Raw genomic sequence first — 23,872 nt, 5'->3', positions numbered from 1 at the left:
CCTTGAATTTCTTATCTTCTTGCCACTGTTGATTTATAACAAGCTCTTAATAATTTCTTCATATGCCATTATCAGGTACTTTTTCAATACTTGCTCTTTACTGGGCACAGTGAACACTATGGTATTGTGAGAAGTAAGAAATTGCAAATATAAGAGCTGAGATAAGAAGGAAAGGGAGGTTGGATGTGTTTTAATCCCAGTTGTAGGAGGCAGAAGCCCCGCATCTCTGTGAAGTCAAAGCCAGCCTGGTCTACGTAGTTCTTGGACAGCCAGGGCTATATAAAACTGATGGAGGAGTGTCTATGTGTTACTTTTATTATTAATAAAGAAACTGTCTTGGCCCTTTAAGAGGACAGAAAATTAGGTAGGCGGAGTAGACAGAACAGAATGTGGGTAGAAGGCAGTGAGGGGACACTTCAGGCAGTCGCCATAGTGAGCAGGGCCATGCTTCTCCTCTCCGAGATGGAGGCAGGTTAAGATCTCTCCTGGTAAGCGATCCACCTCGTGCTCACTATGGCGACTGCCTGAAGTGTCCCCTCACTGCCTTCTACCCAGCATTCTGTTCTGTCTATTCCGCCTACCTAATTTTCTGTCCTCTTAAAGGGCCAAGACAGTTTCTTTATTAATAATGAAAGTAACACATAGACACTCCTCCATCATAAAACCTATCTTAAAATGGGAGACTCTGGGGGGATAGAGAATACACATTTCTTAGTTCTTATATGGTGTCTATAAAAAGACTTCATTCGGGCTGGAGAGAGGCTCAAAGGTTAAGAGCACTGACTGCTCTTCCAAAGATCCTGAGTTCAGTTCCCAGCAACCACATGGTGGCTCTCAACCATCTGTAATGAGATCTGGGGCCCTCTTATGGTGCTGCAAGCAGAATACCCACATAATAAATAATTAAATAAATCTTTTTTTTTTTTTTTTACAAAAAGACTTCTACTTTGTGATCACAGCATTTATGATTAAGTTTTTATTTTGAAAATTCAAATGAAGAATGATATAGAAATTTTTATTTTATTATGTATAGGTATAATGTTTCTTAGACTTATTTGATCACAACCTTTACATGTATATGATACTTGGGGCAGTGGATGCTACTTTTTTTGTACTCATGATATCTACAAATAATAATTTCTGTTTTTAAAGCAGGACAGAAAGAACAAGCTGTGGAATGGTACAAGAAGGGTATTGAAGAACTAGAAAAAGGAATTGCTGTTATAGTAACAGGCCAAGGTAGGTTATATGCAGTTTCTATTGCCACCTCAAATTCTACATCCCTTTCCCATGGAGACCCCTCCAGGGCTTCTCATGGACTGAACATGATGCTGTCAAGCCCTAGAGACTATACTAATACTAATAACCAGGATGTCTTCTGAGTGACTCCGGGGCAGCAGCACATATGGATATTGTGGACAAACGGAAGAGTCATGATGTAGTTGGGATAGATTAGGTGAAGGTGAAATTTAATTAATATCACACAGTTCGACATCTGTAACTTGTTTATTTTTTGTAACTCTCCATTTAATTGTTTTGGACTGTAGGTGAGCACAGGTAACTAAGTGTTCTGAAAGCAGATTTGCAGAAGGGGGTTGGTGACTGAATTTACATATTTACCCCCTTTTAGATCTGTTTACCTTAGTAGATGCATTTTATTTCTTGATGTAATTGCATTTTGTTTGTTGTAAATTATTTTTATTTCGTGTGCATTAGTGGTTTTTGCCTGCATGTATGTCTGTATGAGTGTGTTAGATCTCTTATAACTGGAGTTACAAACAGTTGTGAGCTGCCGTGTGAGTGCTGGGAGTTGATGCTGGGGCCTCTGGAAGATTAGCCAGTGCTCTTATCCACTGAGCCATCTCTCCAGCCTTTCTTTTTTTATTTTATTTTTTTTTACTTTATTTTATTTATTTATTTTTTGGTTTATCAAGACAGGGTTTCCCTGTAGTTTCTAGAGCCTGTCCTGGAACTAGCTCTTGTAGACCAGGCTGGCCTCGAACTCAGAGATCCGCCTGCCTCTGCCTCCCGAGTGCTGGGATTAAAGGTGTGCGCCACCACCGCCCGGCCTGCCTTTCTTTTTTTTTAAAAAAATTTTTTTTTGTTTATTTTTTTTAAAGATTATTTATTATGTATAGTATTCTGCCTGCATGTATGCCTACAGGTCAGAAGAGGGCACCTCCCAGCACTTGGGAGGCAGAGTCAGGCGATCTCTTTGAGTTCAAGGCCAGCCTGGTTTAAAAGAGCTAGCTAGTTCCAGGACAGGCTCCAAAGCTACAGAGAAACCCGGTCTCAACCCCCACAGCCCCCAAAAGAAAGAAAACAGAGGTAAAAATTAGAGGCTACTGTCTGTGTAACTATAGTGAAAACATTTGTTTCTCTACTTACTAGCTCCCAGTAGTCACTGGAAGTGCCTAATGGAAAGCATCTTATTTTTACCATGACTCCTTGCTTTGCAGCTACTGTTATTAGCCTTATTTTTCAGATGAGAAACATGAAGTACAGAGATGTAAACTCAACTAACGTTTCGTGGTTAGTAAGTGAGAAAGTTGGGATTTGTACCCAGGCCATCAGATGTCAGCTTTTTCCCTCCCCCCCCCCCCCCCTTTTTTTCTCTTCTTTTCTTTTTTTTTTTTTTTTTTTTTTTTTTTTGGTTTTTCAAGACAGGGTGTCTCTGTGTAGCCCCTGGAACCTGTCCTGTCTGTAGACTAGGTTGGCCTCAAACTCAAGAGATCCTCCTGCCTCTGCCTTGAGATCAAGCATTGGATCAAGGTGTGTGCTACCACTCCTGGCTTTTTTTAAAGTTTTATTTTATGTGTATGGATTTTTCTAGTATGTATGCTGTGTACACGTATGTGCCTGGTACCTACAGAGACCAGAGGAGGGAATTACATCCCCTGGTACTTGAATTATAGATGGGTGTGAGCCTACATATGTGGGTGCTAGGAATAGAACCTGGGTCTTCTAAAAGAGCACTTAGTGCACTTAATCTCTCAGCCATCTCTCCGGCCCCTGAATTTTTAAAAGTGTTATGACTTTAGTGTACCATGTGAACTTTAATGTCAAATCAAGTACAGTTGTGCTTAGCAGTGGGAACACATTCTGATGAATTGTTAGGTGATTTCCTCGCTGTTAACATCACCATGATGTACCTACACAAACCTGGTGGTATAATCACTCCAGCTGGCCTTCAACTCCTGACCTGACAAGCTCTGGGATTATAGGTGTGCACTGCCATCTCTTTTCTCCATTTTTAAAAAAGATTTATTTATTTATTATGTATACAGTATTTTACCTACATACATCCCTACAGGTCAGAAGAGGGCATCACATCTCCTTATAGATGATTGTGAGCCACCATGTAGTTGCTGGGAATTGAACTCAGGACCCCTGGAAGAGCAGCCAGTGCTGTTAACATCTAAGCCATGTCTTCAGCCCCCTCCATTTTTGTGTCTATTTTTGTTTTTTGTTTGTCTGTTTTTTTTAAATATTATTTATTATGTATACTATATTCTGACTGCATGTGTGCCTGAAGGCCAGAAGAGGGCACCAGACCTCATTACAGATGGTTGTGAGCCACCATGTGGTTGCTGGGAATTGAACTCAGGACCTTTGGAAGAGCAGGCAATGCTCTTAACCACTGAGCCATCTCTCCAGCCCCTGTCTGTTTGTTTTTTGAGATGGGGTTTCTCTGTAGCGTTGGAGACTGTCCTGGAACTCCATATGTAGACCAGGCTAGCCTTGAGCTCACAGAGATCCACCTGTCTCTCCAAGTGCTGGGATTAAAGATGTGCACCACCACCACCCAGTGCTTCTCTCCATTTTTAAAATTTAATTATTTAGTTGTTGTTTGAGACAGGGTCTCACCATATAGCATTGCCTGGCATAGACTTCAATATGTAGACTAGGCTGGCCTCAAACTCAAGAGCTGCCTCTGTCTCCTGAGTGCTTGGAATAAAGGTATGAGCCACCACACTCAGCTGGTCTTTTATATAAACAAGCAAAATTTGAATTGGTTAGCAGTAGAGCATTTGCCTAATTTTGATGATGCTCTGGATTTAAACTCAGGCGTTGCAAAAGTCAGTTTAAAAAGAAACAAAATGAATGTGAGAGGTTGGGTCTTTGAGGCATTGATGACCGTGACTTTATGAATTAAAAATGTAAATATATGCAGTTCTGTGTCAATTCCATATAGAAATGTTAGACGGAGATGGTTTAAAATAAAATACCTTTTATTTAAGAAAAATCCCTCAAAGTGTGTTTTCTTCTCATCCTTGGCATTTAAGTTCTGATTTTATGGAATAGAATGTGTGCCTTTCATAGACATCACAACATTAGCATCTGACAGATTTGCTCATGAACAGGCAGTGACAAAGTATGACTGTAGCCTGGATGATAGTAAGTTGGCACAGGTGACATCCCAGCTCAAAGGTTTTTGCTTTTTGTTATTTGATTATATATGTGTATAAGATGTGAGTGTGAGTGGAGGTCACAGGACAAGTTTCGGAGTCAGTTCTGACTTTCTCTTTGGGTCCTGAGACGTGAACTCAGCTTGACAAGCTTGCTCAGCAAGCAGCTCTACCCACTGAGCAACCTCACTAGGATCAGTTCAAAGACTGAAGTGTGAGGGAAAATGTAGTGTGGAGCAGCTGGCTGTGTTCCTGCCTGGCTCCCGGCCACCTGGCTAGCTTATGCCCCGAAATAACAACACACAAATTGAATTCTTTTAAACACTGCTTGGCCCATTAGTTTCAGCCTCTTACTGGCTAACTCTCTCTTGCTTTAACCCATATTTAGTAATCTGTGTAGCACCACAAGGTGGTCACTTACTGGGAAAGATTCAGCATGTCTGACCTGGTGGCTGGCTTCATGGCATCTGACCCACTGAGGAGAGGCCTGACATCTGCCTAACTTCCCAGCATTCTGTTCTGTCTACTCCACCTATCTAAATCCTGCCCTATCAAAAAGCCAAGGCAGTTTCTTTAATAACCCATAAGAGTCCTCCATCAGGAAAATGTCATGGGTTCCATGAAATATGTGTGAAATTCATGACACTGCAGTAGATTTGAAGCCATCATTAGGAACCATGAATATGTCTCTGTGTAATATACGTTCATATTTAAGACAGGTTCACACTGTATCTTCCAGACTGGTCTTGACTTCACTATCTTTCCTCCTTAGCCTCCTGAGTTCACCTAAGATTTCAGATGTTCTTCACCTTGCCTACCAAAAGCATTCCCTTCCTCCATCCCTCCCTCCCTTCCTTACCCCTTTCCTCCTTGCCCTTTTTGAGACAAGGGTCTCACTCTGTCATCCAGATTGACCTGAAACTTATTATATATCCTGACTGACATTGAACTTGACTTGGTATCCAAGTCCTGGGATTATACATGTGAGACACTATGCCCACTTTTAATTTCTTTATTAGGAAACATTTTGATTCTCTATGAAGGTAATTGGAGCAACACTTACCTTGAAACACTGTTAGTAGGGAAATGTAGACGCTTTAACTAATTCTTCCTTTCTTTTTTTTTCTTCATTTAGGTGAACAATATGAAAGAGCTAGACGCCTTCAAGCCAAAATGATGACTAATTTGGTTATGGCCAAGGACCGTTTACAACTTCTAGGTATCACCTTCTCTAATTAGTTATGAAATATACTTGAAGTTGTTTAATGAATCATTGGTAAGGGCTGGGCACACAGTTGAGTGGCAGAGCACGTGCTCAGTCTCCAGTGAGATGTCAGTCTTTACTGGTGGGTAGGGTAGATCAGTAATTTCAGTGTTTAATAAGTTCTGTTTCATTTTCTGTATGTGCCTGGGTGTCTGTATGTACACAGCATGCACGAAGATGCCTATGGAAACCAAATGAGGGCATCAGATTCTCTGGAACTAGAGTTCCAGGTGGTTGTAAGCTACTTAATGTGTGTGCTGTGAACTGAACCCTGGTCCTCTGTGAGAACTCTGATGCTCGAAGCCATTACTGTTTCCCTCCCTCCCTTCCTCCCTCCCTCCCTTCCTCCCTCTCTCTCCCTCTCTCCCTTCCTTTCTTTTCTGGTTTGTTTTGTTGTTGTTGTTGTTTTTTAAGACAGGATTTCTCAGTGTAACAACCCTGGCTGGCCTGGAACTAGATTCGTAGACCAAACTGGCCTCGAACTTACAGGGATCCTTCTGCCTCTGCCTCCCAGTACTGCCCAGCTAATACCAATCATGCCATTAATGGAAGGGCCACAAGTTCCTCTTACCAGAGATTAGGATGTCTTCCTTTTTAGCCATCAAGAACTTTCTTCAAGTCTTTGAGAAAATGGGGACTTTTGTCTAAATGCCTGACCTTGGGAAAAAGACTTTCTCGGGGGACCAAATACTCCATTATAGCATATTACAGGGTTTTTTAAATGTTTATTTTTATTATGTATACAATATTCTGTCTGCGTGTATGCCTGAAGGCCAGAAGAGGACACCAGACCTCATTACAGATGGTTGTGAGCCACCATGTGGTTGCTGGGAATCGAACTCAGGACCTTTGGAAGAGCAGGCAATGCTCTTAACCGCTGAGCCATCTCTCCAGCCCCCATATTACAGTTTTTTATGTGGCTTAGTTTATCCTAATAGCTCAAGCTTATAATGAGCAAAGACAAATCTAGACAAATATTACTGTGAACCTGAGTAGACTTTAGGAATTTATAAATTTTGATTATATATAATATACCTTATTTATCAAACAAATCTTATTTATCAAAAACACATTATTTATCACACTTAAGTTACTTACCTAATTTCTCTAGCATCTCGGTTAACTTGTGTGGGAGTAGACAGAGTTATCACTCTGTTGTTTCATGGTGGCAAGGATTTTTTCCAAAAATTATTTTGTTTAAAGAGGCTGCCATTTTATACATTATCATCCTTCAAATCTTGCATAAAATTCCCCAAAGGAAGAGGTATAAGGGAACCTCCATTAAACATAGTGAGAATCACTGAAAATGAAAGTAAAAGGGTGCTGGAGAATTGTGATCCGCAAGGTCGAAGTGCTGGGACTTTGTCAGGCAACAGTGATTGCCGTGTGGTCCATGCCACTCTGTAGACCAGGAGCTCAAAGAGATCCACCTGCGTTTGCCTCCCGAGTGCTGGGACCAAAGAAAGGGGTGCAACCCTACACCCAGTAAAGGGTTTTAGAAAAGCCCTACGGTAAGGTTTTTCTGTGAAGCCCATCAGTGAGGATTTCTTTGGGATTAGAAGGGGGATCCTAGGGAAACTTGACTGTGAAGTTCAGATAGCCATGTTAGTCTGTATTACCTCAGGTGTTTCAGAAAGAAGCAGTAGTCTCTTTCAGTTGTAACAGGACTAGAACCCAGGGCCTTGTACATACCACTTGAGTTCTCTATACTGAGCTTCATCCTCAGTTACTGTTTCGTTAATAGGGATTAACTGGAGCATATGGTTACAGTGTCTCTCTGTCTCTCTCTCTCTCTGTGTGTGTGTGTGTGTGTGTGTTCATGTAGATAGAATTATAAGCTCTACGTACTTTAATCTATAACTTTTTATTTCCTGTCATCAAAAAATAAAATTTTGATTCCTGCTTGTCTTTACTATATAATGAATGTTTCTGGTAACTTTTTGTGTTAATAAAGAAGACACTTAGTGACCAGAATTTTCTAACTTAGCTTTCACCAACACAAGTAAGTTGTGTCTCAGTATTTTGATTTAAAGAGCATTATCTTGAGAAAAATCAAGTGGCCTATCTCTAGCTAACCAAAGTAAATAGAAAGAAATAGAAAGGATTTAAAGTATATTGTATCAGTCACTTCTAGGACACAAAAGCTACGTGCTGCTTTGTGCTTTGTATACAAAGGGTAGCTGCTATTTAACCTGTCCCAGAGGCATGTGATACCGCACCGTACACCAAGCATGGTGCCTGCTTGTCTGACTTTAGGAATATAAGTATAAGAGTTAGTATGTAGGTTCTGCTTTTTTTGTTTTGTTTTTCATTGGGTGCTGATAATTAAATGAGGACCTTGCATATGTTAATTGCATGTTCCACACTGAGCTACACATATCTAGCCCTATTGCTGTATTTAAACATGGATTCATTGGCTTTCTAATACAGAAGAAAACAAACTTACTTTAGCAGATCATTTTTGGGAAAGGTGATCCCTTATTTGGATGAGACAGATAGGTGTGTCACCTTAGGAGCAGTGTCTGGCAGCCTGCATACAGATGGCTGCTAAGAAGGACGGAGGGCTGCGGTCTTGCTGCAGAAGGAGAAAGCAGCACCCCTTATGCTCTAGGCAGCAGACGGAGACTCCAGCTAGGGAGGGTGGTTATTTGAGGTGAGCAAATCTTTTCATTGATGAGTTACATCTTATATGTCGTAGAATTTTAAGTATGACTACCATCCCTCCCATTGTCCCCAAGTGACCCATTCCCCTCCCAAGAGGCAGCTGTACTGGGTCATCAAGAAGTGACCAACTGTGTGTGTGTGTTTTCACAAACAGTAGCGTATTGCACACATAGTTCACCATGCTGATCCCCTTGCCTTGTTGCATTTACTTTTTTGACTTAAAGTAATAAAGTCAAATGTGACCTTTCTTAGATACTCCTTGTTGTTTCCTTCTGTGCCATTCATTTTTAAGTGTGATTTCCTCTTAAGGTGTCCTTTTAATCTTAGTGAGACCATACTGTACTTCCTATAAAACATTTCTTTTTTTAGTGATTTATTTATTATCTATGTATATTGGTGTTTTGCCTGCATGTATGTCTATATGAGAATGTCAGATCCCCTGGAATTGGAATTACAGACAGTTCTGAGCTGCCATGTGGGTACTGGAAACTGAACCCCTGTTCTCTGGAAGACCAGCTAGTACCCTTAACCATCTCTCCAGCCCCTCCTCTACATTCTTTTGTTTCTTTTTTTGAGGGGTTGTTTCAAGACAGGGTTTCTTCTTGTAGATACGGCTGTCCTGGAACTAACTCTGTAAACCAGACTGTGCTCAAACTCACAGAGATCCACCTGTGCCACCACTGCCCAACTCTGAAAGACCTTTTCAATAGGCTTTTCTATACTATACAGTGTTTTAAAAATACAGTTATGTTGAGCTGGGTGTGATAATACAGGTCATCTTATGTTTTGTTTTGTTTTGTTAAGACAGGGTTTCTCTGTGTACCCTTGGTTGTCCTGGAACTCACTCTGTTAGACCAGACTAGCCTTGACTTCTAGAGATCTGCTTGCCTCTGTCTCCTGAGTGGTGGGACTAAAGGTGTGTACCACTACTGCTTGGCTAATAGTACAGCCAAACAGATCCCAGTGGATCTCTGATTTCGGGGACAACCTGGTCTACATAGCGAGTTTTATGACAGCTAAGGCTACACAGACAGACCCTACATCTAATAGTAACAATAATAATGGTAATAATAAGTACTAATCCAGTTATGTTCTGAGTTCCCAATTTTACTTAAGTTTTTAGATAATACAGCCAGTCACTTTTTATCCTAATAGCACTAGATTATCTTAGGGATTTGAGCATATGAAAAGCAGCTATCACCTGCTGTTGAAAATAGTGATAAGTAACTGTCTTAGGTTACCAGCCTGAATAAGGTGTATTTTCAACATAGCCTTCCACGTGTTAACTTCTGTCTTACTAATTACATATTTTAGAGTATATTTCATATATGTGCGAAAACTTCACTGACAGCTTTGTAACACAATAATTTTACATTTTCCACATGCCTTTTATTTGTTTATTTTTCTTTCTGTTTATTTTGTTCTTTTTAACCTCCTCTGTTGCATAGAGAAGCTGCAACCAGTTTTGCAATTTTCCAAGTCACAAACGGACGTCTATAATGACAGTACTAACCTGACATGCCGCAATGGACACCTCCAGTCAGGTAGGTTCAGGCTAACTAATGTATACTAAAGCTCGCATGGAAAATGAACTCTTGCTTACCCTATAATGTTGGTTTAGCTGTATAGTAGAAGGTATAACTGTTTTGTTTTCACAGGATTAGTAAAACATAAAGAATCCTTATCATTCATAGTAGATATAGTAGAGCTATTCTAAACATACCTAGTCACATGTTTTCCAACTTCCTGCTTGTAAAGTACAAAAGACGGGGAGGTGGTACTCTCCTTACTGTCTAGCCCTCTGTACTCAGTAAACCTGTTCTTTTAGAAGAACAATATAAATCCATGTATGCGTGTATGTGTTTGTATATGTGTTTGTGAACCCATTTGGAGGTCAGAGGACAACTGAAAGAAGGGATTCTCTCCTAGTACCATGTATATTCTTGGGATTAAACTCAAGTTGTCAGATTTGATAGCCAGTGCCTTTCCCCACTGTGCCATCTCAGAAAACATGACTTGATCTTCTTGTTGTTGCTACTATTGGGGTTTTCTTTTGTTTGTTTGTTTTTTGTTTTTTTGTTTTTTGTTTTTTGTCATTTGGGACAGGGTCTTACTATGTAGCCTTGCCTGGCTTGGAACTTAACTATATAGACCGGGTGTCCTTTAACTTCCAAAATCTATCAGTGTTCATGCCTCTGTTTTCCCAGTATGGGAATTACAAATGTATTCCACCATATCTGTACATATTCAGTGTAGCCCTGGCTGGCCTGGAACTCTCTACATAGACTAGGCCAGTTTCAACGCAGAGATCTGCCCACCTCTGCATCAAGTACTACGATGAAAGTTGTATACCACCATGGCCAGGCTGTACAAGTTCCTTTAAATAATTATTTTCATTTCTGTTGTATTTTGTTTGTGGGATTTTTCTTTTTGTGTTTTTAACATGAAAACCTTAATATTTTCTCAAACATTAATTTTTTCTGTGTATCAGTTTTCATATGTATTATATGAATCTCTTTGGTACTTGTTAGAAACTAGAACTTGACATACCAAGAAGATACATTCTAATAGTATTATTACTGTGGAGTAAGTCTTCCTTGAAACTTTGCTGATCAAATCATTTAGAAGATTAAATACAGAAAGAAGAAATTAAATGCCTTTTGCTTTGTTCCAGTGGCAGAAACTTCATTTTTTAGGCTTTCCCAGTCTCAGCTCGTTTTTGTGTGGATTTTGTTTGATATTGTAGTATTAGTGGTGACACCTCATGCATGCTACAAAAACACCCCATGCTCCCTGTACCTCAGGTAGTTTGCTTGGTTGCTGGTTTTGTTTTGTTTTGATTTGCTTTCTCAGCAGTGGTTTTATATCCAGGGTAGTTGGTTGTGTTTTTCGAGACAACATTTTAATTGGTACTTCAGGCTAGAAGTTACTGTGTAGCTTGGGCTGCTGGGGGCTTGTAGGCTCAATGCTTCTGTCTCAGACTCCTGAATGACTGATTACAGGCATGTGCCACTTTACCCTGATTTGGACTTAAATTTTTAGAGCAAATACAGCTTTAAATTGTAGCATATTAACTTTAGGTTAGGCAGTAAAACAGCTGCTAATGTGTTTTTGTTTGTTTTGGTTTCTTTTTTGAGACAAGAGTTTCTCTTGTTGTCTGACCCCAAATTCACCTGTCTTTGCCTCCCAAGTACTAGGATTACAGGCGTGCGCCACCACGTCCTAGCTCAGAAGTAAGCATTTTTAAAGCCTGGGGTTCTCACAAGCACACTCTTCGGGATCCCCAAGACTCCTTTAGAAAACACAACTTTCATAATTATACTACAGGTCAAATTTTTCATAGCACTGAAACACTGCTTGCTGCCTTCACTGGTATTTGCCCTTAGGTTTCTTTGACAACCTTGCAGGCCATCTCAACTTAGATGTCCCATTAGCAGGTGCAAAACTGTAGTAGCACTCACTGCATCCTTCACCACCACGCCTTCAACTAACAGTTCATATAGGAAATGCCCCGATAAAGCCCTAAGTATTACACAATAGATCTCAATCGTTGGGTGCACAGCCTTTCATATTCTGCACACTAGAATAGGAGATGGCTATGTCAAGGAAGGGCATGACTGAGCTGCAAGGGAACTAATGCAGAGGGAAGTTTTTTTTAGACTGGATCTTTTTACCACATAACTGAGTAAAAAATTAAAAACTTTTGTGGAAAGGTCTCTAAGTTAATTCTAAAAGGAAAATTGAGACTTTGTCATTTAGCAGGAATTGACCCAGCAAAATTATAGTATCTTTAATAATGATGAAATTGACAAATTATGGACAGAAAGTGAACCCTGGCAAAGAGTTTGTAGCAATCTTTTGGGAGACATAAACAGCAGCTCTCCCAAAAGCAAGAGAATGCAATTTGTAAAGTGATCTAATTGAATCCTTCCTCTGATTGTATGGGACACATCAATAGCTGGAGCCCCTACATTCTGTACTGATGCAAATAAATCAGGAAAGGCAGGTTACAAATCAGAAAAATTAAAGTGGATCAAAGCCCTTGTGATTCTGCCCAAAAGTCAGAATTATGTGCTATTCTCATCGTACTATAGGATTTTAAAGAACCTCTCAACATAGTTACCCATTCGCAATATGCAGAAAGAGTTGTTTTTCCATATTGAAACCGCTGAATTTATACCAGATGATGCAGAAATGACTTTGTTATTTACTCTGTTACAAGATACAATCCTCTAGCACAAGGTAATGTAGAAATTGATCATTATTGATTAGAAGGCCTCAGAATTTCATTAAAAACATGTCAATAGCAATGGTGTAAGAAAAAGACTTTTACATCCCTTGGCACCAAGCCAAGGAAATTATAAGGAAATGTCCTCCGTGTTCTTTCTATATCCAAATACCACTACCTGTAGGAAGTAACTCAAAGAAATGAAATTTGGCAGATGGATGTTTTCTATTTTATAGAATTTGGAAAACTGAAATATGTACACCACACCATTGATACCTTTTCAGGTTTTCAGTGGGCAGTTGCTTTGAGTTTGGAAAAGGCTGATTGAGTAATCACACATTTCCTGGAAGTTATGGCTGTCATGGGTATACCTGTTCAAATAAACACAGACAATACTACATCTTATGACTCTAAGAAAATGAGACAGGAGCCGGGCGGTGGTGGCGCACGCCTTTAATCCCAGCACTCGGGAGGCAGAGGCAGGCGGATCTCTGTGAGTTCGAGGCCAGCCTGGTCTACAAGAGCTAGTTCCAGGCCAGGCTCTAAAAAAGCTGCAGAGAAACCCTATCTCGAAAAACCAAAAAAAAAAAAAAAAAAAAAAAAAAGAAAAAAAGAAAATGAGACAGATTTTTGCTTATTATAATATAAAGCATATTACAGGTATACCACATAGTCCTATAGGCCAGGCAATTACAGAAAGATCAAATCAAACTCTAAAGGATATATTAAATAAACAGAAAGGGATGATAAATACCCCCTGAATTAGATTGCATAATGCCTTATTAACTTTGAATTTTTTTTAATGCCAGTGAGAAAGGAGCAACAGCTGTGGACAGTGGCTAGTAGGAAAGACTATAGAGTTAATTCAGCTAATGTGCTTTAAAGAAATGTGTTATGTTGGGGAGTGCGTTTTGCTGTTGGTTCCACAGAAGAAAGCTATGAATACCATCATATTTGATAAAGATTTGATTTGAACAAGAGATACCTTTTCATTAGAAGAGATGATAGTTCATCAAACAGCATGGCTATTTAAACTAACCTATAAAATTAACAAATACTTTCCATTTGATCAGATATAATTTGCCAAAGGAGAATCTCCCCAAAATTAGGGTTGGAAAGGGGTTTTGTTTGTCTTTGCAGGAGAATAAAGGGATTCGGAATAGGAATCTGAAAGCCACTAGAAAAAGGGCAAATCATCCAGAAAAAATTGTCTCACGAAAAAATAAATTGGCTATTGGTATATTACATTTTGAACAGGATAAAATTTCACAAATTTTCCCAAATGTTTGTTTCTGCTATTCTCTACTGTCATAATAAATATGATCTTTTGTAGTTCTAGTCCAATTAAAGATTAAAGCTGGCTTTGGAGTTGGAGTGTGTCTCTCTCCTTCTCTAAACCCAAGCATGCATATTAAAGTAAAATCCAAAATCTCTGTCTCATGTCAGAAGAACCACCTGATATGGGACAGAAGAAAAATATTTAAGGACTATAAATTGCCACTAATCTCATAATCCATTGGTTTTATGTTGACTCTTTAACAGCTTTTCTTAAGGTATAAGATTTATAAGATTAGGCCGGGCGGTGGTGGCGCACGCCTTTAATCCCAGCACTCGGGAGGCAGAGGCAGGCGGATCTCTGAGTTCGAGGCCAGCCTGGTCTACAAGAGCTAGTTCCAGGACAGGCTCTAGAAACTACAGGGAAACCCTGTCTCAAAAAACCAAAAAAAAAAAAAAGATTTATAAGATTAATATATGTATATACTTTAAACTTTTTTGTTATGATATTAATGGTTATATAGAGTACTAACTAGTTCCAGGAAAAGTACCAATCTACTTCAGAAAAGATAATGTATATTGTAGAAACTCCAAATGGAGTTTACTTTCTTTGTGGCATAAGTAAGCCAGCCACTAAACAAGAAAATGCCCCTGCCTCAACTGTTGACATTATGCTGTCCTTATTGGACAAGCAGAATACAAAAGAAAGTGACTGTCAAACATTATCAAGACAAGGTAGGGCAGCCCTTCAGAATATGCTGCTTCACAGAAAAGTCTGTTGAATATTTCAACAAGTATTTTTTGTGTAGCTTTGGCTGTCCTGGAACTCAGACTCACATAGATCCACCTGCCTCTGCCTCCTGAGTGCTGGGATTAAAGGTGTGCTCCACTACTACCAGGTGCAAGAGGGGGTCTTGCTATGTAAGTTTTGACCGATTTAGAACTTGGTGGGCATACCAATTGTTCTGTAGATTGCAGTGATCCTCCTGTCTCTACTTGCTGAGTGTTAGGATTATGGAATTATATGTGTCACCATGACCAGCATTTTTTGTTTGTCTCTCTGTTATTGGTTTGTTGTTTTTTATTTGTTTTGTTTTGATTTTTTTTTAATATGGCGTACCCCACCACCGGGCTTCTCTGATTTTTGAGACAAGGTCCCTCTTATTATGTAGCTCTGGCTGTCATGGAACTCACTGTTCAGACCAGGTTGACCTGGGAATTACAGAAATTCACTTGCCTCTGCCTCTCAAGTGCTGGGATTAAAGGCATGCACCACTATGCCCCACTAGTTTTTTTTTTTTCCTTAAGCATAGTTTCACACTTTGTAGCCTAGGCTGGCCTAGAACTCACATAGCCCAGGTTATTGTTGAACTCACAGAAAATTTCCCTGGCTCAGCCTCAAGAAAGCTCACATTATAGTTTAAGCCACCCTACTTGCCTGGCTTAACATTTGTCTTTATAACAAACATCATGATTAATAAGCACTGATTTTTTTATTTTATTTATTTTTACCTTTTTTCAAGATAGGGTTTCTTTGTAGCTTTGGAGCCTGTCCTGGAACTCACTCTGTAGGCGAGGCTGGCCTTGAACTCGTAGAGATCCTCCTGTCTCTGCCTCTCAAGTACTGGGGTTGAAGGTGTGCTTACCACTGCCCAGCTATTTACAAATACAATTTTCTTCATAAGAAAATTAGAATCTACAACAGGGAAGGACAAACCTAATAACCAAATGTCTTTTCCCAGTAACTGTTCCCATGACGTCCTTGTCCTTATTTTCTGATTCAGATCTTATTTTGAAATACTTCTGGATTTAAAAGCCTTTGTTAAGGGCCAGTGAGATGGCTCAGTTGATAAAGGCACTTACCGCACAAGCTTGATGGCCTGAGTTTGACCCCTGCTACCCACATGGTGGGAGGTGAGAACCAAAGTCAGAAACTTGTCTTCTGACTTCTGCATGTGCACTGTGACATATGTGCATCCACACTCATATACACATAAACACAATAATAGTAAATACAAATTTTAAACTGCTGGTACTTTGTTTTGCAAATTTGTTAGTATTACTTTTTATTGTTGCTAATATTATAAAATGTTATTATTACTTTTTATCTGCATAGTCAAAGTTTTTAATCATGAGGCTGTACTTTTTCCTTGACAGAAAGTGGAGCAGTTCCGAAGAGGAAAGATCCCCTAACACATGCTAGTAATTCACTGCCTCGATCAAAAGCAGTCATGAAAAGTGGATCCACAGGCCTTTCTGGTCATCACAGAGCACCTAGTTGCAGTGGTTTGTCCATGGTTTCTGGAGCAAGGCAGGGTCCTGGTCCTGCAGCTTCCACACATAAGGTACTCTAGAACGGGGGTGCAATTGTGCTTTGTCATGCTTGCTTTAGTGTATGAGTTCTCTGTAATGCCTTATAGACTTGAGTGGTTTCTACAAAGGGAAATATAATTTTCTAATTTGCAAAAACTATTTGCTATTAAAATCTTAGTTCCTTTCAGAATAATTAGAAATTTTATATTGTTTACTTAGGCAGTCTTTTCAGTATAATGTTGTATATGTCATTTTAATTTTAGTTTTATGATTATTTCAGATTATGTAAATTTTATTATTTGTTTATTTTGCTTTTTCAAGGCAGGGTTGCTCTGTGTAGACTTGGCTGTCCTAGAACTCACTCTATTGAACACGCTGACCTCAAACTCACAGAGATCCTCCGGCTTCTGCCTCCTGAGTGCTGGGGTTAAAAGCATGTACCACCACTGACAAGCTAGATTATGTAAAGTTTAGAACATTAAACACACTTAGAGTTTTGTTGTAATTCTAATAAGAATCAAAGATGACTTTTTTAGAGGGTCTTTGGGTTTTAAAAAAGGGAGGTGTGGGTGTGTGTAAGTGCAAATGCTCGTAATTGAAGGCCAGAGGGCGCTGTGTCTGCCTATTCCTTTGAGGAAGAGTCCACCTTTGAACTTAAAGCTTATTTATTCTTGGCTGTAAGTCTACAGGCCCTGGTAATCATCTGGTTTCCATTGCCTTCGGAACTGGGGTTACAGGCATGTACAGGATGATTGACATGTTATGTGCATGGTGACATCCGAACTCCATTCCTCATGAATTTCCAGTAAAATCTCTTAACTCCTGAGCCAGTTCTCTGTCTCAGCTTTGTCTTTAATAGTAACTGAATCTCTGGATAAAATCTACTAGCTCTCTTCATGTCAAATGTCATTCTATAGTGAAGGTAGTTTTAGATTAAATACTCAGTCTTTGCAGTCTTAGATTTTTTTTCTTTGTGTTTGCCTGTATGTGGAGACCAGAGAGAGACCTCAGATTACTTGCTCAGTCACTTTTCATGTCAAACCTGGGGCTCACACACTCGGCTCGCACAGCTGGCCTGTGAGCTCCAGCGATCTGCCTCTTCCTTCTCCCACAATGCTGGGTTACAAATGGACTACATGCCTGGCTTACATGAGTGCTTGGGACCAGAACTCAGGTTCTTACTGTTGTGTAGCAAGCATTTCACTGAGCATCTCCCCAGCTTCATTTCCCCCCTTGTTTTTATTAAATTCTATCAACATTTTAGGATGCTTTATGAGTGAAAAGTCTAGGTTGTTTTCACATTAAATTCTTGTGTCCTTCAAGGGTACTCCAAAACCAAATAGAACCAATAAACCTTCTACACCCACAACGGCTGTTCGGAAGAAGAAAGACTTGAAAAATTTTAGGAATGTGGACAGCAACCTGGCAAACCTCATAATGAATGAAATTGTTGACAAGTAAGTTTAACTATGCAATTCATTTCTATTTCTTATTTTTACTTATAAAATACATATGTGTGATATATAATAAATTTAATTTTTGAAGGTTTTTGCTAATAAACAAGTTTCACAGTTAACATAAAAATGACCGTGTTAGGCTTATATGCTACATTGAAACAGCTGAACCATATTTCTGTTGTGAAATTAACTGATGTTCTGTTTTTAGTGGGACAGCTGTTAAATTTGATGACATAGCTGGTCAGGAATTGGCAAAACAAGCACTTCAAGAAATTGTTATTCTTCCTTCTCTACGTCCCGAGGTAAGGATTTTATGCTATCAAACGATTCATTCATATTAAATAATTCAAGTTCACTATTTTAAAAATATAAACATTAAAGCCTGGGTATGTACCAAGCATCCAGCTGAGGAGGCTGAGGCAGGATAATTTTGAGCTTGAGGCCACTGTTAATTCCACAGTGAATTCTGGACCAGTCAGGCCTATATCATAGTATGGCCTGTCTTACTCCTCCCCAACAAAAGGCATTCACATTTGCTATTGATAAATTGTTGTAGGAGATGAGAATGAATTTAAGAAATCCTGATTCCATTTTCATGTGGAAAGTAGATAATTGTATGATGTTTTTTCCAGTTTGTATCTTTTCATTTTCCATTCTACTTTCTGTTTTTGTTTTTGTTTTTTTGGTTTTTCGAGACAGGGTTTCTCTGTGGCTTTGGAGCCTGTCCTGGAACTAGCTCTTGTAGACCAGGCTGGTCTCGAACTCACAGAGATCCGCCTGCCTCTGCCTCCCAAGTGCTGGGATTAAAGGCGTGCGCCACCACCGCCCGGCATTTGTTTTTTTTGTTTTTGTTTTTGTTTTTTTGCCATTCTACTTTCTTGCTTTTCTTCCGGATGAGGTTTCAAAATGTTACCCAGGTAGGTCTTGAAATCATGGGCTTAAGTAGTTCTCTCTTCCCTCAGCCTCTTCGTCCAGGATGTGAGCACTCACCACCATGCTCAGTTTTGTCTATTTAAATTTTTTTCAGTTAGTACTTATCATTCCAAGTCATGAAATCACAGTTTGACTGGTAGTTACATTTTTGTTAATACTCATAAAATTAGAGAGTTAAGAGAGAAAACCATGTGTCTTTCATGAATCAAAGTTATATCATGTGCCCAGATAGGGCCCCTTGGGGAGCATACTATAGCTTATAGAGTGAGCTACAGGGCAAGACATAGTTTAGAGACTGAGTGTTAATACGATAGACTGGATCTAAATGTAAAGAAAGCTTGTTACAGCCAGGCAGTGGTGGCGCACACCTTTAATCCCAGCACTCGGGAGGGAGGCAGAGGCAGGCGGATCTCTGTGAGTTCAGGGCCAGCATGGTCTACAAGAGCAAGTTCCAGGTCAGGCTCCAAAAGCTATGGAGAAACCCTGTCTCGAAAAACAAAAACAAAAAACAAACATAAAAAAAGCTTGTTACAAGAGGAATCATACAATTGCAGCTATAAAGAGAACTTTAAGGCCTGTTGTGTGGCACACACCTAATCCCAGCCTTAGAGGCAAAAGCAGGTAGATCCCTTAGTTTGAGGATAGCGTGGTCTATATAATGAGTTCTAGGCCAGCCAGGCATACATAGTGAGACCCTGTCACACCCCATCCCATCTTACTCCCCAAAGAAAGATATTATTAGATACTTGGCATGTCTGGATCAGCTCTCTAGGATCATGGCTGTAACCAATGTTTGTTTGGTAAGTTGTTCACAGGGCTCAGAGCTCCCGCCAGAGGGTTGTTACTCTTCGGTCCACCTGGAAACGGAAAGACAATGCTGGTAAGACTGCTGTCAAGGTTGAAGGTTCTATTGAGATGCTAGAAATCATATGGAAAAAAGTAGTTCTATATTGTTCCTGAGTCTGTTATTGATTACTTATTGTTGTAATATACTTCTTGAGTTTTCATGCAAAGATAAATGGAAAATTGTATGCGACTCTTCATAGCATGTTTTTTGCTTTATTTTGAGGAAAGCTTTCTTTACTATACTGAGGATCTGTCTGACGACACTTAGAATTTGTCTATCTTAACAAGTTTCTTTGACCAGTTAGTTTGCTGTTGGTTCTCTTGTAGTTTTTTTTTTTTTAACCAGAATCTGAATACCTATATCTGCATCATTCTTCTGAACTATGAAACCAAATAGATAATAAAGACATAGTGGCACTAGGAGGCAGAAAACAAATAGATATTAAAGGCATGGTGGCACTGAGGAGGCAGAGGCAGGAGGACCACTCTGAGTTCAAGGCCGGCCTAGTCTGTGCAGTGAATTCCAGGCCAGCCATGGCTGCATAGTGAGATGTGGTCTCAAACACAAAACCCGACAGGAATAGAATAAGTTAACTTTCTCTGGCCAGTATCTTCCTGCTGAAGAGAAGAGAACTCCTTCCTAGTTCTCTGGGAAAATAGTGTGTAGACTTGTCGTAGCTGATGCTGAGGGTCACATCACACATCTGGTACTTCTATGATCATATGTAGCTGCTTTTAAAAAAATCAGGATGTTGAACTAACATATTTACTCTTCTGATCTTAAAGGCTAAAGCAGTAGCTGCAGAATCTAATGCCACCTTTTTCAATATAAGTGCTGCAAGTTTAACTTCAAAATATGTAAGTGTTCCTTTCCCCATATTGTCATGTTTTAAAATTACTCTTAAGTGCTATTTAAATAAAATGATAGAAATATTACTAAAATTTTTCTATGAGTTTTATGACTGTATGCTTATGTATAATGAATATTACTCTTCAAGGTACAAGGTTTTGTGCACTTTTTAGCTGTTTTAAAATTAGAATTATGTTGTTGAATACTGTCATAGTGGGTCCTAGGTTAAAAAAGAGCCAAACCTGCTTGGATCAAATTCTGGAAATGTATTGCACAAATAAATAAGATGTGGGAATACATCCTTGGGAGGCTGCAGGTCCCAAGACCTAAGTGTTAGCAGTAATAATACCTTCTGGGAGCCACAGCAGTGACTGTATTTTAAGTCTCTAGTTTCTGGTGTGCTGATAATTCCTGGTAGTTCTTGGCTTGCAGATTCATATTTCTGTGTTATCACATGACAATTTCTATAATTTCCGAGTTTACACTTCCACGTGTTATAAGGATACAGTTTCATTAGAGTAGGGCTCACCCTAATGATCAACTTAATTTGGCCATCTGTAAGGATGCTATTTCCAAATAGAGTCTCATTTATAGATACTAGAGCTAGGGTGTCAGTGTGTTTGGGGGCAAAATAATTCAGGCTGTAATAAATACCATCACTTCTACTTAGGCTCCCTAATGTGGTTATCTAGAGAGAGATATATATGTGAGAACAGGACTTACAGTAAAGTGAATATTCCCTGCTCTTTGACTCTGAATTAAAATATGATGTAAGCTTTCTCTTTTGTTTGTTTTCATTTTTGAGACAAAGTCTCTGTATGTGGCCCTGGCTGTTCTGAAACTTCCTATATAGACCAGGCTGGCCTTGAACTCACAGAGAACCACCTGTCTCTGCTGGCATTAAAGGCATATGCTATTATGTCTGGCGTTTCTGTTTTTTTGTTTGTTTGTTTGTTTTTGTTTTTAATTGCTTTATGTTACAGTTTAGATTTCTAATTTTCCTTCCACTGACTCTCGTAGTATTCAAAGAAGAGTTCAGTCCAATTTGGGAGTAGTGCAGCCGAACGTGCAGGGTTTAAGGAGAGCTGGGACCTTTCGCAGTCAAAAATGTTTTTGCTGTACAAGTGTGAGAATCTAAGTTTGACCTCTGGAATCCACACTAAATAGATTGGGCATGGCAGCCTGTCCTTGTGATTCCAGCTGGGGAGTTGAAGACAACCAAATCTTTGGGCCTTATAGGTCAGCCCAGCATAGCTGACTTATTGAACTGTAGGCCACTGAGAGACCCATTCTCAAAAAAAGAGAGCACCAAGATGGTGGTACTGTGCATGCACAACACACATACACATTCGCACACACACATGCACATAAAATGAATAGTTCTGTCTTGACTATTTATAACTAATAAGAATGGAACTGGTGCACTGTAAGACTGAGAAATATTTCCCACTAACCTTTAAAAAGCAAATAGTGTGGTTTCTAAAATTACACATTCTTATTATAAGGTCATGAAGTTAAATTTTAAATCATGATAAAAACTGGAATACTATTGCATTTAAGTGTGTTAAGCATGCATCATTTGTAGGTGGGAGAAGGAGAGAAGTTGGTGAGAGCTCTCTTTGCCGTAGCTCGAGAACTTCAACCGTCTATAATTTTTATAGGTAAGTATTTTCCCAACTTAGTTTAGCATTTATGAAATTCCACTTTCCAACTCTGAGAATTTTGCTCAAAAAGCTATTGAGAAGGACAGCATTTTAAAGAATGAGTTCAGTAGGTCTGTTAATAAGTACAAACTGGATGGGTGTTAGATGGCTTACCTAGATTGCTCTTAAACCCTCACCTTTGCATTTCCTCTAGATGAAGTTGATAGTCTTTTGTGTGAAAGAAGAGAAGGGGAGCACGATGCTAGTAGACGACTAAAAACTGAATTTTTAATAGAATTTGATGGTGTAAGTATTGGTAATCTCTATATATGTGCACACATATATATATTAAGATTAATTTTATCGACCAGATGGTGGTGGCGGATGCCTTTAATCCCAGCAATCAGGAGGCAGAGACGGGGGATCTCTGTGAGTTCGAGGCCAGCCTGGTCTATAAGAGCTAGTTCCAGGACAGGCTCCAGAGCTACAGAGAAACCCTGTCTCAAAAAAAGAAGAAGAAAAAAAAAGATTTATTTTATCATATATTTTTGTGCATTTGCCTGCATGAGTTTTTGTGCACTATATATGTATATGTATATGTGTTCAGAAGCCTACTGAAGCCTGAAGAGTACATAAAATCCCCCAAAACTAGAGTTGCATGTGGTTTTGAGCTGGGAACTGAAATTCAAGTCTTCTGCAAGAGCAACAAATGCTCTTAACCTCTGAGCCATCTTTCTAACCACTGATTATATTTTTTTACTTTGACAGTATTTTAATATGTATACTTTCCTACTAAATGACCCAAACTATCAATACATGTATATATAGTTTTTCTTTTTCTTTTATCTAAAATACTGACAAAACTTTTTGGCTTGCAGGTGCAATCTGCTGGAGATGACAGAGTACTTGTAATGGGTGCAACTAATAGGCCCCAAGAGCTTGATGAAGCCGTTCTCAGGTAGTGAGATATGTTTATGACAGATTCGTTTCTTGTGCTCATCTCTCTCCCCTCTCCCTCTCTCTCTCTCTCTCTCTCTCTCTCTCTCTCTCTCTCTCTCTCTCTCTCTCTCTCTCTATCTCCTCTCTCTCTCCCCCCCCTCTTTTGGAGTGGAGGATGTCAAGGTTGTAGTGTGTAACCCTGGCTGGCTTGGAACCTTTAGCCATGTGCCTGCTTCTGCCTTCTCAGTGCTGAAACTAAAGGAGTGCACCACCACCACCCAGATTCCTCTCTCCTACCTCGGATATCCTGCACTCACAGCTTTAAGAGTAAATGATTTTCCCCATGTGTTGTCCACTTCCTAGTGTTGCCAACTATACCAATGTCCTAGGATCATGCCTAGGACATTATTAAAACTATTGTCTACATACTACATTTAGATAAACCATTTCTTTTACATTGCATTAACTTTAAAGTCTAAAATCAGTTCTTACCATCATTTCCCCCCCTTCTTTAAGACAGGGTTAATTTTTGTAGCCCTGGCTATCCTGGAACTCACTCTGTAGACCAGACTGGCCTCAAACTTACAGAAATCGGCCTGCCTTTGCTTCCTGAGTGCTGGGATTAAAGGTGTGTACTACTACTGCCTGACTCATTCTTTTTTATTTTTATTTTTATTTTTCAATTTTTTTTGGCGGGGGGCTGCACATGCATGTGAATGGAAATTGAGGACATCCTTCCAGAATCTTCTGGCTCTTTGTACTACTTGGTGTAGAAGATCAAATTAAGGTCACCAAGCTTAGTACCAAGCACTTTTACTCACTGACCGTCAGGCCTGTTTTTGTTTTGTTATTCTTTTGAGACAGGGTTTCTCGGTATAGCCCTGGCTGTCCTGGAATGCACTCTGTAGACCAGTTTAACCTTAAAGTCAGAGATCTGCCTGCCTCTGCCTCCTGAGTGCTGATTTTTAAAAATTATTATTATTAATTATTATTATTATTTTAAATCTTTGATTTTTTGAAATAGGATCTTGCTGGGCGGTGGTGGCACACG

The 23,872-nt window shown here is 39.4% G+C and overlaps 1 protein-coding gene across 4 annotated transcripts in view; it reads left to right on the top strand.

The window, feature by feature from the left end:
* Nucleotides 1-23,872, top strand: part of Spast (spastin) — a 53,185-nt gene that overhangs the window by 14,198 nt on the left and 15,115 nt on the right. Inside the window, exons 2-12 of one of the 4 annotated variants that reach the window (XM_038319886.1) lie at nt 1,156-1,239; nt 5,545-5,628; nt 9,786-9,881; nt 15,998-16,185; nt 17,477-17,610; nt 17,819-17,912; nt 19,349-19,423; nt 20,176-20,247; nt 21,825-21,900; nt 22,097-22,188; nt 22,761-22,840. In XM_038319886.1, coding sequence (XP_038175814.1) covers nt 1,156-1,239; nt 5,545-5,628; nt 9,786-9,881; nt 15,998-16,185; nt 17,477-17,610; nt 17,819-17,912; nt 19,349-19,423; nt 20,176-20,247; nt 21,825-21,900; nt 22,097-22,188; nt 22,761-22,840 — 1,075 coding nt within the window. Of the gene's footprint in view, nt 1-1,152; nt 1,240-5,544; nt 5,629-9,785; nt 9,882-15,997; nt 16,186-17,476; nt 17,611-17,818; nt 17,913-19,348; nt 19,424-20,175; nt 20,248-21,824; nt 21,901-22,096; nt 22,189-22,760; nt 22,841-23,872 lie in introns of all 4 variants that reach the window. The other 3 variants (XM_038319885.1, XM_038319888.1, XM_038319887.1) reach the window with 3 other exon arrangements.

This window comes from Arvicola amphibius, chromosome 2, assembly GCF_903992535.2.
Source record: "Arvicola amphibius chromosome 2, mArvAmp1.2, whole genome shotgun sequence".
Taxonomy (NCBI): domain Eukaryota; kingdom Metazoa; phylum Chordata; class Mammalia; order Rodentia; family Cricetidae; genus Arvicola; species Arvicola amphibius.
This window is presented reverse-complemented; position numbering and strand designations above follow the sequence as displayed.